Source organism: Muntiacus reevesi, chromosome 15 (genome assembly GCF_963930625.1).
Source record: "Muntiacus reevesi chromosome 15, mMunRee1.1, whole genome shotgun sequence".
Classification (NCBI taxonomy): domain Eukaryota; kingdom Metazoa; phylum Chordata; class Mammalia; order Artiodactyla; family Cervidae; genus Muntiacus; species Muntiacus reevesi.
This window is the reverse complement of record NC_089263.1, coordinates 11426270-11443103: the sequence shown is the minus strand read 5'-3', so window position 1 is coordinate 11443103 and position 16834 is coordinate 11426270. Positions and strand designations below refer to the sequence as shown.

The following is a 16834-nucleotide window of genomic DNA, read 5'->3' as shown; positions in this document are numbered from 1 at the left end:
TTTCAGTTAATGTTTTATTCACATGTTGTGGGTTTTCCTCTTAGGAGAGCCCGGACATAGATGAGGAGGAGGATGAAGATGACAAGGTGGGTATGCTCCAGAAAGGACAAGAAAGGCAGCATGAATGCTTTTGGTCGATGGCATTCTAGCCGGTTGAGTCAAGCTCTGTTGTATCGTTTTACTACCATAGGGTGACCAGAAGAGTGATCAAATTCTCATAATGTGTAAAGGTTATCCCTTTTCAAGTTTTAAGTGAAGATGAAAAGAGGTGGAATACAAGGAATAACTGGACTGTTAACTAGGAGGCCTGTCATTTGAGGCAAAGTGTAGCTTTCCCCTTGGTGTGTGAAAGGTAGATGAAAGGTAGTCCAGGAAGTCAAAAGTAAATCAAGTGCAATCGCTGTTCCTTGAGGCTTATGTCTGCACTCTGGCGGGGTGGGTCACCCGCTTCAGAATCTGTCACTTGCCCAGCTGTTGCTGGCATCGTTTTCAGCTCCACGTCTGGGTACATCTGTCCTTTCTCTCCTCCTGGGAGAATCTCTCAAATCTGCTGCTTTGTTGTCATTACGCTTTCAGACAAACCTTCTGGAATAAAACGGAAAAAAAAGTAAAATGCCAAATGAGATGCTACTAGCTTCACAGTCTCCCAGTCCCCTAGAACTTGCGGGTCTGCCGGGCTCTGGGCGATAATGTGTAGAAGGGTGACAGGAGAGGAGAGAGACGAGAGAGGGAAAGGGAAAAGTTAAGGGTCTGATATAAAATGTGCAGGAAACAGAAATGAATTCAAAAACACCAACTTCATGACACAGATAACCTTAAAATCCATCGAACGAGCAGGATGCTTTTTGCCCATTTGAAGGAAGTTGGACAGATTACAAAGTAAATCTTACTTGTCATTCTAAAATGATCATTAAGAGCAAACTAATAAAGTGTGACTTTTTAAAAAGAGAATCGGGACCCTTTCAAGAATGAAAGGCGTCCCATGATGCCAGTTTCTTCTTCATGAATTGATGTGAGTGGCTTTTGAGTGATATCAGTCCTTGAACATTAAAAATAGTCACAGCTAGGGACTTCCCTGGTGGCTCAGTGGTGACGAATCTGCCTGCCAGCGCTGGGTTCAATCCCTGGTCTGGGAAGATTCCACATGTTTCAGAGCAACTAAGCCCACGGGCTGCAACTACTGAGCCTGCACTGTAGAGCCTGCCCTCGGCCACGAGTGAAGCCACTGCAATAGAGACTGAGTGCAGCCGGAAATAAATACATGGAATCATTTTAAAAAGTGGCCACAGCTAAATTAATGTGCCCTCGGGGATGTTTCATCACAAGAGACACAGTTCAGTTCAGTCGCTCAGTTGTGTCCAACTCTTGGCGATCCCATGGACTGCAGCACACCAGGCCTCCCTGTCCATCACCAACTCCTGGAGCTTGTTCAAACTCAGGTCCATTGAGTCGGTGATGCCATCCAACCATCTCATCCTCTGTCGTCCCCTTCTCTTCCTGCCTTCGATCTTTAATGCAATTATTTTAAAGCTACACAAGGAGTAATCATCAATTTTATTAAGCAAAGGTTGGAAGTGAGGAAGATTTCTTTCTCTTTGGTCTAGTCTGTATTAACGAGGCACCTATGGAAGAAGACTTTGCCCACCCTAGAGAGATCATTGTGACTGTGGGGCTTTATCCCCTCTAAGAGAGAAGAAATGCAATAAGAAGGTGATGAGTGAAAGAGTGGTGTCGAGTAAACAGGAAGGCAGTAAAGTCATCCATGAAGGGATTCCAAGCTCCCAACACAGGGGCCCCAGGTTCAATCCCTGGTCAGGGAGCTAGATCCCACATGCCACAACTCAGAGTTTGTATGTGCTGCAACTAAATACCTCACATGCTGCAGTGGAGATCAGAGATCCTGCATGCCACAGAGAAGACCCAGTGCAGTCAAACACGAGTATTTTGAAAATATCAGCCATGGAAGTTTAGAGCAGTTGTTGGCATGGTCTAACTTTCCATTGTGGCACCTCAAGGGCCCTCTGGGGATGTGGAGGGAAAACCACTTGGGCTGTGATCTACATGGATGAACCTGGGAACTCTTGCTGTCCTGTAAGCATCACCCTCCTCACAGAAGATGCATCAGCCCACCCACACTGAGGATGTTGGCACTGGGGTCTCCACATCTCCTCCAGGGCACTTTCGTTCTTGAGACACTTTAATTGATTGTAGTATGTTTGTAGGGCCTTTAAGAACGCCATATGGTCGTGTTGCTTTCACTTCCTCAATTTCATACTTCTGTGAAAACTTCTTTTTGCCTTTTTACACTGTGGACGGGCTTCATGGGGCAAGGATACTGGAGTGGTTTGCCATCCGCTCCTCCAGTGGACCGCGTTCTGTCAGAACTCTCCGCTGTGACCCGTCCGTCCTGGGTGGCCCTACACGGCGTGGCTCGTAGCTTCATTGAGCTCCACAAGCCCTTCGCCACCACAAACTGTGCTCCACGAAGGAGGCCTGGCGTGCCACAGGCCATGTTGCAACGCATGGGACACGACTTAGCGACTGAAGAGCAACAGCCTGGAAACTTCTGAAGGCATAGCTCTGAAGGGAAAGGCTGACTTCTGTTTAGGCCTCTTCTGCTGAACGCAAGCCTCGTATTGTGAGGGGAGACTGACACGCTTCAGCCCTTTTTCACATCTCTGCACTGTTACTTCTCTAAGGGATGTGTGAACTAGAGGGACTTTCAACTGGAAGACCTCCGGAGCGCACCTCCACTTACAGATTAGTAGGCTATATCATTTCTTCTCCATGTAGAGCAGGCTCCACACCCAGAACTGGTCCCTCAAGCAAGGAGGCCCTGGGCCACTCCCCTCCACAGTGTTCTGACTCCGGGGGCGTCCCCACAGCGCCCTTCTGGCTTCTGTTGTGTGTTAGACATGACAGACGGGCTTCTGGGAACTGTAACACACCCAGTGAGAGATGGACTGTTTACAAATTATAAACATCCAGCCATCTCCTTCCAAACCAGGAGAGGAGGGGAACTCCTTTCTACTCAAACTATCCATCTTGAAAGTGACACTCCTTAATTGCCAGCACCCCTTCCCACCAAATACCATCACAGACAACCATGGAAGATGAAAGCGTGCCGGGGGCCCCTTGGCACAACTTCCTCGGGAGATGGACGTGTTCCCATATTCTGTCTGTCTCCACTGCACAGACCAGGACAAGGTCTGGGGTCTGTCATCCTTTTATTGTCTGGAACAGGGATGGCTGTAAAATGACATCACCGTAGCCTGTTGCTTCTTCTCATTGTTAAAAGTCCACGGTAATGCCCTGTATTTTTTTCGAAACCAAATCAGACTCCACAATTTTGCCTTCCTTTCTTTGGTGGGCTTTCAGTTACAATGTAGAACACTTGGATAACTAGGTTTTTGGCTCTTAGGAAACTGAAGGTACAAACTCAACTTGGAAGAGAGGCAATCTTTCTTAGACCTGATGGCCCCATGCAAGAAATTGCTTGTTATGAGTATAGTTTGCTGGGGACCCCAGAACAAACAGATAATGGCTAAGTTCAGCCAACAGCAATCAGCTGACATTTCCTATTTGTATTAGATTCCGTATGTGAAATTCTTCTATGTGGACCTTATTTGTACGGATGGATTACAATGAAAATTGCATTAATTTGTTACACAGTAAAGGTCAGTAATTGAAGCATGAACCAAGAAACTATTGTGTAAAATGCTGTATCCTATATTTAGGAAAGGACATGCAAAGCAATAATATCTTGTTTTCATTGCAGAAGGTATAAATACTTGCATTAGCGTTTCTTTCTTTTTTCCAGCCCAACAATCACTTGTATAGAATATTTCAGGATTTACTGTTAACAACAGGAAGAAAGAATAATAAGGGCATGTAATTAAAAAAAAAACCTGCCTATTGCTGTCATAAAGACACTGCATCATGATGCCTGCATTTTGGGTTGGTTGGTTTTAACTCAGCTGTCAGAAATAGGATTGGATCATCTGTTCGAGATTATCAGTGAGTTCACAGTTGCTTTACAGTGTTTGATGGAAGGGGAAAAGATCCTCCTTTCATGTCAGTTATGGGTGAAAAATATGTGGATCTTTTCCTTTAAGAAAATAAGAGACATACATTTTTGTGGATTGATGATTTTGTAATGAAAGAATGTGGATAGATATTATATCCCTATCCTCTTTTCACAAATTAGGATGTTATCACTAAAATCTAAGTATATTTAAACCATCAGTCCTAGTTTCAAAAATGATTTTTATCCTCCCAAATGATTAGTCCACTTACCACTACCCAGGTAGAGCCTTCTTAGAGAGAGAAGGAAATGTGTACACATTTAGAAGGTCTTGTAAGTTCACTTGCATAGTCCTTTGGGTGAAGCTATTCAGGGCCAGCACGCCTTATTCCCTGTGTTTTCTTGTTCCAGAAAAAGAAGATGACCTGTAATGTCTCAGCCAGGAAAGACTGTCATTATTGGAGGAAGTCTCCTTACAGTTTGATAGTGAGAGTAGTTTTGTTTATGATTCCTTTGCGCCTTCTTAAGCATGTCTAAAACAGAGCAAATTAGTTTGATTAGTGATTTTTTTTTTAATCAGCTGACTAAGTCATGCTACTTTTAGATGGTGTGGTATGTTTAAGAAAATGAAAAATCAGATAGTATCTTCGAAAAGTTAACAATAGTTGAATACACACACACATACTTTCAGGGCATATACAGTCTACATACAGGATGTATTGTAGAGAATCTTATGGATAATTTTCAGGGGAATAAAGTAAATGGTTTTTCTGATGTAACTTCTTCTAATTTGAATTAATAATATTTTCAGTGATGAAGTGATTTAATTGCTAACATTCCTACCATACCATCTTACTTCCAAGACTTTAATATTAAAATGGATTCCAGCCAATTCTTAATTATCTGTTTATACATGTTTTGAATTAAAAGGGATTGGCTTCCTTATTCTTACAGTCTTTTCCCTGACACGTTGACTTGCTCAGATCCCTTTTAAAAAAATCAAACGCCCATCTTTAAGATGTTTGGCTTCATTACCTTCAGAAATAATCCAGAAATGTTATTAATCTAATATTTTGAAGCATTTTTCAGCCTACTCCTCTCAGGCTCACTGGTAGACCCAGTACTTGTAGATTTTCTTTGTGACTCCTACTGTAAAGATTTTCCTTGTATGTTGCTCCCAAGTATTGTGAAATATGGTACACTAGACTGTAAATGGTATTTATATGGATTATCCTCTTATTAAGTAATTTACAGTAACAGGCTCTGATATTACAGAGTGTACATCTGGATATTTATTGTGCCATTGCCTAAAATTTTTACATTATGCTGATAGAGAAGACATTGGACATTGTATCTCCGTTATCCACAAGTCATTATTTTCCTGACTGTAACAGCCATTCCTCTTGTCTTTCCTATTGAAATCCCCTTGTTTCAGTGTAGTTTGCCCTAAGTCCCCATCAACCCATGAGTTTACAAGGTAATTGACAGATAATCTACAAAATATTTGATAGGCAGGGACACCACTTTTTTCTCAAGGGAAAAATTGTAATTTAGCTTAAGTAATAAATGACATAAAAGCAATGATTTAAAACGAGACCATTTTGGAACTTCCCTGGCAGTCCAGTGGCTAGGACTCCACACTTCCACTGCAAGGGGTGCGGTTTGACCCCTGGTCGGGCCAGTAAGATCCCACATGCTGCGGGACACAGCCAAAGAGTTAAAAAGGAAAAAAAGAGAGCGACCGTTTTGAGTAAGAATTATTTAAATGATTAGATTATTCATATTTGTAGAGTGTTTACAATTTACAGACTGTTTCTATGTGCTTTAACTCAGTACTCAAAGTAAACTTTTAAATTTGATATTATTTTCTCCATCTGCGAATGAACTAACCCAGGTTAAGCGAAATGTAGCAATGCATTGGAAAATTTCCCAGCCAGGATCAAGGTTCAAATCCAGTCCTTCTGATCTAAATCCTGTTTATTTTGGACTGTGTTACGTTGATACAAAGGAAACATTATCAATTTACTGGCCCGTTTTTCCGCATTGTTATTGATAACATTTATGGAGTGTTTTCTCTCTATCTGTGATTGCTCCCTTTCATCAAAATTTGTAGACTACATTGGGAGTTAGAGATGCAGTGCCTGGGTGAGTCAGGACTGCTTAAAGGTGGTATTTGTGCTGAGTCTTGGGTGATAGCTATTTTATCTTCCACATGCCTCAGTACCCCCACCTCAAAGGAAACTAGGGGACACACACAGCTAAACCAGCAACTGCGGCGTACTGTGTGTTTACCTGTGGGAGTGACAGCTGGGGAAAGCCATCAGCCTGTCTGACCCCTAACGCCTGGCACCTGTCAATTGGCTCAGAGAAACTTTTAAGGAAGTCAGTCTTCCCAGGGTCTAAATTTCAAGTAATTTTCTCCACAGTGTTCCCAATTTTTCAAAGGTGTGTTTTATCAACATCTTCCTCGTGATGATGATATTTTTTCCTTTTACTTTTTTAGCCCTTTGGTTTGATCCCTGATGAAAATCCTGTTGCAGGCCAAAGAAACCTGTTGGTAAAGATCAGTCAGTGTGGAAGGACTTTGTGTAATGAACAGGTCGTGGGAGCAGTTTATAACTGCTTCGAAATGATATTGATTCAAAAGCCAGTCTGTTTCATATTCATTTCCCAAAGCAAAAATACTACCGGAGAAGGAAGTACTCTCTTGAAAGAGGACAGAGATTTTTCTTCACTTTAATAGTGCGCCATAAAGCAGGGTGTGTGTGTGTGGGTGTGTGTCCATGTGTCCGTGAACACAGGACATATCTCATGGGAAGAACGCTTAAAGACAGTTCCCAGTGCATACGCCAGATTCCTGGAGGACAATTTTTAATCTCATATATCAGAAATACTACTTTTTATTCTTTGTTATGACAGATGCTGAGAGGTTTTTTTTGCCCCCCTGCTAAATGCCACTCAGTCTGTTTCTGATGTTTATAATTCTTCAAGTTCTCAAATTGCAGGCTTTTAATATTCAGTGGGATGAAGTAGACCAAACAGATTCCCATTTAAAATCTGAAGTCATATTTCTGCATCTTTGCTTTGGATGGTTTGCATTATTGGGAAGATCCTAAGATAGAAATGCTGCATCTTTCCCTTTAGGGGATCCTGGGCATCTTGTAACAAATACTACCCAATTTTTAAGCATGTCGCAAAGATCTTTCCTGATATGGTCAACTGTTAGGACTATCTCTTTGGTTATGTTTAGGTAATTAGTAGAGAAAGATTTTCTTGACTCAGAACATGTATGAAAGACTTAAAGTAACACACTGATTATATAATGAATTCTTAGCTGTAAATTTATTTTGATGGTGTTATTTCTCTCCTAGAGGCTCAAAGCTACTTTATTGCACCTACAGTGCTATGCTCTTTGGAGATATTAAGGAAGCCAGCAAAGCCTCGAAGAAGGAAAAATCCACTGCCTGATTTATTCATTTATTTATTGGCTTTTTTCTTAAAGAACAGCCATGTTGCAACACAGGCATATTATTTGTTCTTCATTTAGCTGTCTCTAAAACTTAGTTGAAAGACTCAGTGGGTATTTTTTGACATTTTATAAGCAAATGGTCAATGAAAAAAATAATACTCAATACATTTTATATAATAATATGCATTTTAATGTTAGAGAGTTGGAATTTGTAATTAGTTTCCTTAAAATTATTATAATAATTGCATTGTTTTTCTTATAATCATTCTCTATAGCATAAAACAAAGGATTCTTTTGAAATTTGAGTTCTGGATCTGAAAAGTTCTGTGCTTTCATCTCTTCTGTTACATGGTAATACCTACTTGATGAAAGTGTTAGGCGTTCAGTCTTGTCTGACTTTGCGACCCCATGGACCGTAGCCTGCCAGGCTCTCTCCGTGGAATTCTCCAGGCAAGAACACTGGAATGGGTTGCCATTTCCTTCTCCAGGGGATCTTGCCAACTAAGGGATGGTGAAGTAGACCCTAAATCATGCTGATTTTATTTATGCCTTGGTGTTTTCTGAAATTCGTGTTGAGAAGTAAAACCCATCCTTTCTCAATGTAGGAATCTAAAAATATGCATGCAGCCACAATTATCTTGTTCATTGGTTTAATCACACCAGTGGCCATCACTGTTTTTATTACACATTTCCCTCTATAAATGAGAAGGCTTGTATGTTAAGGGAAAATATAAGCACATGTAATAACAGTTTTGTCTTCCTGAATGAGCCACTATTACTCTTCCCAGACAATTTGGTAGCAGCAGCAGATGGAATGCTGTGTTTGCTAAACTGTGTTATCACCACATCCCCTGGTTCAATCTGAAACGTGTAAATAAAGCCAACGTGATGCAGATAGAACTGCCAGATGATCTTTCATACAACGCAGGGCAACATGAGTGGACTTGTCCTGGGAGATCCTTGCTTTTGAAACGTAAATGAACCCCAGGATTCTTTAAGCTAGACAAAAGGTGATTCTTTCTTTTTCATTTCTTTGCTTTCTCAATGGGCAAGGACTTGGCATTTATGAAGCACTTGGAGTGTACCAAATGCTTTACATATAACATTTAATTCTTCAAACACTCCAATTAGGGTCAGGATTATGATCCCCCTTTTTCAGATAGCAGAGTTGTGACTCCAGAAACCATTAGGAACTTGAGATGATCACAGTGCTAGTAGGTGGCAAGACCAGTGTTGAACTCACTTTCTCCTGACTCCATAGCCTGTGATTAATAAAATATGCAGACCTGAGGATTTGGCACATCTTAAGTCCCCACTACCCCCACTGCAAACTTTTCATCTGCTGTTGTAAACCCTGGCTACTTCAGCTCCTAAATAAGAGTGGATGCATTTTATTATGTGTAAATTATGGTTTGTATTTTTTGCAAGTTGTGCGTAAAGTTTGCTAAAATATTTCACAAGACAAGTTATAAAAATAAGAATGGAAAGAAATGTTTTTCCCCAAATATTTTCAAAAAGCATAATTTAACATGCATTCTTATGAAAATTGGGCAAAGAATACTGGAAATGAAAATTGGATAGAAGTATGTAACTGAATAAGATGTCTAAAAACCATGTGTTCTATAGTAAGTCGAGATCCATAGACACCAAAGAAGCAAATGACAAAAAGAACAAGTTGAGCTAAATGCCTCCCCTGTAAAATACCCGTACCTGTCCTGGACTTAATGATCCTGGGCTGGAATCCGCCGCCACATATATGTGGACACAGACACATCACCTAACCTCTTTAGACCTTAGTTTCCTATTAATGGAAATGCTAATGTCAAAGACCATATAACATGTCCATTGGTATACCAGTAGATTTAATTAGAGAAAATTCCCATCAAGAGTAGTTGTTTTTCAGTCGCTAAGTTGTGTCCGACTCTTTTCGACCCCATGGACTGCAACACGCCAGGCTTCCCTGCCCTTCAGTGTCTCCCAGAATTTTCTCAAACTCATGTCCATACAGTCAGTGATGCCATCCAACCATGTCGTCCTCTGTCATCCCCTTCTTCTCCTGCCCTCAATCGTTCCCAGCATCAGGGTCTTTTCCAGTGAGTTGGCTCTTCACCTCAGGTGGCCAAAGTATTGGAGCTTCAGCTTCAGTTTCCTTCCAATGAATATTCAAGGTTTATTTCCTTTAGGATTGATTGGTTTGATCTCCATGCTGTCCAAGGGACTCTCAAATATCTTCTCCAGCACCACAGTTTGAAAGTGTCAGTTTTTTGGCACTCAGCCTTCTTTATGGTTTGATTCTCACTTCCATACTTGAGTACATTGCCTTTAAAGGTAACCTTTGCAGTATAGAGAGTGAAAAGAATGTTTGCTGCTAGGGTGATGAAAAGGATAGAGGTGTGATGCACACTGAGAGAACAGGACAGTAGTTGTTGTGGACTGGCATCCCCTGGAAAGGTCTCATGGAGACCAGGAGTATAAGCTGGACCTTTAGGTCATTCTGCTGGAGTTGGGAGGCCTGAAATCTTCTCTTTAACCCTAAGCACTTATTTCCTGGGTTGATGCAAATGATCTTTTGATACTAATATAAACCTGATTTCCTCTGTTCTTCCTCTTCATCCATTCATTTCTCCATCAAACACGCACTGTCTCAGCACTAAGGATGTACCTACCACGGTTGTTGGTACTGAGAGCACAAGTTGAGGTTGGGCAGTCTGGTCTTATCTATTGATCCACCAGTTCAAGCAGGGCACAGCAGAAGAGGAGGCTCTTCTAATTTTTTTTTTTTTAATTTTGCTTATTTATTTTTGACTACTCTGGGTCTTCATCGCTGTGCACAGCCTTCCTCTAGTTGTGGCTAGCTGTGGTGCATGGTCTTCTCATTGCAGTGGCTTCTCTTGTTGCAGGACATGGGCCCTAGGGCATGTAGATTTCAGTAGTTAGTTACACAGCACAGGTCTTGTTGCCCCATGGAATGCTCACGTGGAATCTTCCTGGACCAGGAATGGAACCCATCTCCCCTGCATTGGGAGATGATTTCTTAGCCACTGCGCCAGCAGAGAAGACCCATTTCTTCCAGTGTTAATGAAGCATTCAAGATATGAAAATGTAAATATCATCTTGTAGCATAGAAGCTACCGTGCCCTGTTGAATACACAGATTCATTACCCAAAGGCAATTAAAGCCACTCCGAGAACAAAAATGACATTAACCACTAATCCTCAGAGTACCTGCCCTCAGCTGAATTTTTCCCTCTCATATATGGCTAGCTTATATTATGTGCAGAGATTCCAAGGAGGGGGTAGAAACTTATACAAAAGAAAAAACCTTTTTCTCCCTGTCCAAGAATACTTTGGCCACAATTGGTCCCTTCCTGTGCTAGTGAATTTTAGGTAAAACTGATTTAGGTTCATCACGTGCTCCTATTTGCCCAAATATTTCCATTTACTGTTTTTATAGTCCCCATTTTTTAAAAAAAAAAACTGAGTATTATGTTTACTGTTTCCTTAAAAATAAGCTAGGACAAGCCGCTCAGGCTTTCAGTTTGTGCTTTCAGTCTCTGCTGTAGTCTTTCTAGCAGCCTAGGAAATAGATGTCAGTTACAACGGTTCTTGGGCTTCGCCAACGGCTCAGCAGGTAAAGAATCTTCCTGTAATGCAGGAGACATGGGTTTGATCCCTGGGTCGGGAAGATGCCCTGGAAGAGGAAATGGCAACCCACTCCAGTATTCTTGCCTGGGAGATCCATGGACGGAGGAACCTGGCGGGCTGCAGTCCATGGGGTCACACAGAGTCAGGCATGGCTGATCAGCTGAACATGAGGAGCGTTCTCACTGATAGCAGGTTAAGGCCAAGCAGGGGTGACCCATCTATTTTCCTGATTCTTTCTAAATAAAACTTAGCTTTAAAGAAAGGCTTTTGGATGGTCCCTGATAAGACAAAGTGCTCTTAGGCAATTGTGAAGAAGCATGTGATGACCCCAGTGTACCAGCCTGTGGTGGCAAGGTCATTGCCAGGGCCAGTCAGATGCATAAAATGTCCAAGCAACCAGGTCAGAGTGCCCAGTGATGAGAAAGATGGGAAACGATAGCAACTATAGCACTGATATATAGTAAATACATACAGAATTTAACCAGTCCTATAGATAGGGGAATAAAAAATAGTCTGCACGTTTTTACTATAATGTTTTATTTCACTCTTTATTTTTGGTAAATTTGCACGTTGTTTTACTTCTTGATAATGCTTTTTCAGTGAGTAAATAATAGTAAAGAGTTGCATGTTTAATGAATAATATGAATAATGAATAATCAAGTACTGATAATCCATTTTTCAAGATAATTGTTAATGAACTAACTGATTCACGTTTCCTATCTACCGCTGGGACCATGATCACATCACTGACACATGTAAGCTTAAGTTGCAAACCTGCTGAAGAGCCTTCAACTGTCAATAGTTATTTTTAGAAGACCACTTCTGGAAAAGTAGTTTTAAATTACATAGCCCAAAAGATGTGTTTACACATCCTTGTGTGCATCATGAGTTTTCGTTTGGATCAAATGACTGTTCTTCCACACTTATCTCATCTTCCATCCCAAAGTTTCATTATGCATGTATGAGAAAGGGCAAGGTACATGTTAATGTGTTCACTTCAGTAGCATCAATGTATCAAAAACCTTGTGAAGAGTCAAATGATGCCAGTCTTATCAGCAGGCCATCAAATGACTCAAACAATATCAAGTAAGTTAATTCTGAAATCTGTTGTAGCTTTGCACAGTGGCAATATTGTAGCCAATGAGGTTTATCTGAGGGGCGATTACTGCTAATTGAAAACTTTTCCAGTACCCTGCTGTGACAACCTGAAATGTTATATTTTTACATCCACTGTATGGAATCAAAATAGAGCTTTACAAGTTAGTTTTACAAAAAATGAAATCTCTGACATCAGGAATGCTATTGTAAATTTATTTGAAACATGTAGCGTTGAAGGTTATTTAATTTTGTAGTGATAATATGAATGCAAATTTTGATGAAGCACAGCACCATGGCTAATAAGATACTCATGTAAGTTGAATGGATCTTTGAAGCAGAAATTTACAAGTGATAGATCATGGTACCCTATTATCCATGGTTGCATACAGACAAGTGATAATGCACAACCAATTGAATTAGCAGCTGTAGTGTCCACATTTATAAATATTTTATATATACAGAGTTGGGATAGCAACAGCAAAGTTTTCATGGCAAAGATATGTCAGATATAAAAATATATTTCATTCAGCATAGCTGTGTGCACTTTCTTTTTGCTGCCAGTCATCCATCAGTCTGATTTTAAGAGTGTTTGAAACCTTTGAACTCTCAGTCAACTTAAACATTCTCCAAAGCTATTGAACTCTTGTGGGGAAAAAAAGAAATCTTTTCAGTGTTTGTTGCATTTTGGTCATGTCAGTTGGAAATTTTTTAATCAAAATTTTTTATAACTGAAAATTCTGATTACCTCATCTTTGAAAGCTTTTAGTAAATGGAAATCAATTTTAAAAGAACTGGCAAAAATAATAATTTTTTCTTTGCAAAAGCAACGGATATTCAACACAAAGTAATCTGTGAGGTCAGATCCTATGCATGATTCGGTGTCTAAATTCACAAGTTACACTTTGGATTTTCTCAGTTGGTGGGATTAAAAAAACTTTTGATCTTTAATAGAATAAATATAAATTCTACCCAGGAATGGAAGGAAATTGAGAAGCCACTTACTTTTCAGCGTAAATTTGAAGAAATTCAACTTTAGAAGAATTTGAAAAATTATACATACAACTTAAAAGTTTTATCTTGAAAAAAGTTTGATAAAGTTCGTATGAATGAATATACTGCCTTTGAAATTATTTGGGCTGAAATATATACAGATTTTAATATTTAAAAAACAGAATCGAGAATATTCTTCATGTATCACATTTTTGTTGTAAATTTTCAAAGTACCTCAGTCCCTGGAGAGAAAGTATTTTTGTAATTAAAATTATTGTCTACAGTAGAGTCAATTTAATGTATCAATTTAACAGTGATTAGGTGCAACTCTGAAGATAGGTAAGAACAATTTTATGAAATGTAAGTGAAAAGATGACATTAAAGATAATATTACTTTTGTGGAAAAGTAAGCTTGACATGGTACTATAAGCAACTATAGCTAGAAAACCAATTAAATACATGAATATATGGAATGAATAATCATTCTTATGTATTGTTTTACAATTCACATAGTATGGGCAAGTTTCTTTGTTCTAATATATGTAAAGTATATGTTTTTATCTTGAAACAATGTCATTATGAAAATAACAGTGAAATAATTTTATAGATCCACTAATACAATAAACCAAGTTGTCAGTTGATAAATACTTCAAATATTACATAGTTCTGTTTACTTTCACTCTTAAAAGTATACATTTATGGTTCATAAATTATCTTGTTACCCTAGATACAGTGAAATTTTTAGCTTAGTCTTTAAATACTGATTATTCAAACTAAAACATCAAATTCATAAAAAAGTGAGAGAATCTTGTGAGAATCATTTATTATTTTGATGTACTAACCCAGGCTTTTCATCACAACCAGAATCTCTGCATTTGGGGTGTTTCAGGAGGGGGAAAAAAATCAGTCAACTAAAGTAGGGCATTGTTATGAAATAGAGCCACATGGAAATTTGAGTCATTTTCCAAAAAATTGTTTTGACCTAAACTCTATGCTGTTGAAAAGAGGAAGCCACTTTTGCCCTTTGGGTCAAATTCCCTGGTGCTTTCAAATCCTTCTTTATAAACATGAATATTTCTGTAGCAGACAGAGATGGGTTTTCACCACTGTGCCCATTAATAGATGTTGGTGGATTGTTGAACATGAATTAAGTCGTTCTGGCAGTATATCCATTTTTAAATACAAAACCACTTGAAGAATTAGAGTTAGAAAGAGAGTAATCTGGGAAATAAGAAATTGAAAATTGGAGTGAAAAAAGTAAAAATGTCTTGCAAGTTTGACTTGCAAGAGGAAGCAATGAGTATGACCTCCTACTGTACAGGATCATTGTATAAATGGGTGCAGAACAGATGGTAAGACGTTACTCAGACCATCCCAGCACCCTTACCATAAAGGAGATAGAAATGGTACATCCTAACCTCAGCCCATCTCTTTACTCTGTTTCTGCCAGTAACTCCATAAACAACAAGGGAAATTTCTGCTTTTTGACATTTCTGTCATATTGCTGCTTTTACCAGTCACAGAAATCGCTATGAGGTAGTATGTTTTCCTTCCTCCATCCGTGGGTCCAGTTTGATGGAACAGAGAATACAAGATGAGAATGAATTTTTTTTTTCTTTTGTTGCAAAGAAGATTATTATAGAAATGGTCTCTTGGATTTAGAAGATAATTCAGTATAATTCTAACCCAAGTAAAATTTTAGGTAGAAAAAATAAGTTTTGTTAGGTTTATTTGAGGTTTTAGGTATTATATATTAGATGTAACAACTATACTGACTCAGCTTGGCCTGAGCTAAGAAGTTAGTAACTAAATCCCAGTTACAATAGAGTTCATAACGGAGCTAGAATATGGTATCAGAATATAAGATATAGTGTGAAAACACCCTTCTTTAGGGAATCATCTTTTATCCAACATGTGAGTGATTTCTAGATTATTTTTATAAGCATCAGCTACCTAACATGGTTAGATCATGGCATCCAGTCCCATCCCTTCACAGCAAATAGAAGGGGAAAAAGTGGAAGCGGTGACAGACTTTATTTTCTTGCACTCCAAAATCACTGCTGATGGTAATTGCAGCCATGAAATTGAAAGACTTCTTGGAAGACTCCTTGCTCCCTGGAAGGAAAGTTATGACAAACCTAGGCAGCATATGAAAAGCAGAGACATCACTTTGCCAACAAAGGTCTGTATAGTCGAAGCTATGTTTTTTCCAGTAGTCCTGTACGGGTGTGAAAGTTGGACCATAAAGAAGACTGAGTGCCAAAGAATTGATGCTTTCAAATTGTGGTGCTGGAGAAGACTCCTGAGAGTCCCTAGGACTGCAGGGAGATCAAACCATTCTGTCTTAAAGGAAATCAACCCTGAATATTTATGCTGAAGGTGAAGCTCCAATATTTTGGCCACCTAATGCAAAGAGTTGACTCACTTGTAAAGACTCATGCTGGGAAAGGTTGAGGCAAAAGGACAAGGGATGGCAGAGGATGAGATGCTTAGGTAGCATCACTGCCTTATTGTAAATGAATTTGAGCAGACTCCGGGAGATAGTGAAGGACAGAGGAGCCTGGTGTGCTGTATTCCATCAGGTCCCAAAGAGTCATATACAACTTAGAGACTGAACAACAGCCTAACGTGGGAAAACCCATTTTAAGTTTTCTTTAAGCAAAGTAAGGATAATATTCTTAGACGACTGAATATCATCTGGATGCCCAGCATGCCCTATTTGTTATCTGCTGGAAGCCTTTCTGAAGAACTATCAGAAGAGGGGTAAGTAAGCTAACCTTGTGAAGACAGAGCAACTCAGGATCGGCCAGTGAAAGAAGTTGCAGAATTCTCTGAGAGAAGCAGTGACTTTGCAGGGAAATGAAGTTCTTTGTTCTCTGGAGTTCCCCTTCATCAGCTCATGATATTGAGATGGTGACACGCTTGCACACGACAAGTGGTCACATCTCATGAGTAGTCAGGAATTTGAGGAGCCGATAAGTAAATTGTAAAAAATGTAGATTTATCTCCTGAAGTCACTCGGTTGCTAATAGCCATGTTATGATAATACTGGCATAATGATTTCTATAGCAGACCAATAAAAATGAAGTAACTGAGTTCAATCTTTTGTGTTTCTTAGGAATCTGAGAAGAAGGGCTTAATTGAAAGAATCTATATGGTTCAGGATATTGTCTCAACTGTTCAGAACATCTTGGAGGAGTTAGCCTCTTTTGGAGAAAGAATTAAGAAGTAAGTTCTACATTCGTATTACTGTGTTTGGAGTAAAACTGCCATGCTCTTGGACAAGTAAGGGGGAGGGTCTTGGGGAAGGTAGGATCAGAAAATACAAAAATACAAAACCAAACAAAAAATGGAAACAACAGTCTTGGGTCTTTTAACTTTGGTTGGTTGGTTCTTTAGGTTTGTCAGCTTCACAAGGGTGGACCACATGACCCAATTTATACTAGCTATCCGAGCATAATTATTAATAGTGCCTTTTTTATTCTCAAAACATTCTGGTTTCAGTGATAAACTATAGGTTAAAACATAGATTTAATTCTCTAATGGAATCTCAACTGAGAAAGCCTCTCTGTGATTCATGTTTTTATTTTTTGCTTACTTTGTTTTACA

The 16834-nt window shown here is 39.3% G+C and overlaps 1 protein-coding gene and 1 pseudogene across 2 annotated transcripts in view; both read left to right on the top strand.

Annotated features, from left to right (window-relative positions):
• Positions 1-16834, top strand: part of MCTP2 (multiple C2 and transmembrane domain containing 2) — a 192831-nt gene that overhangs the window by 155292 nt on the left and 20705 nt on the right. For both annotated transcript variants that reach the window (XM_065906033.1, XM_065906034.1), the window contains 2 exons: positions 45-86; positions 16344-16453. In XM_065906033.1, the coding sequence (XP_065762105.1) occupies positions 45-86; positions 16344-16453 (152 nt within the window). The remainder of the gene's footprint in view (positions 1-44; positions 87-16343; positions 16454-16834) is intronic.
• On the top strand, positions 12249-12376 carry LOC136147721 (U4 spliceosomal RNA; annotated as a pseudogene).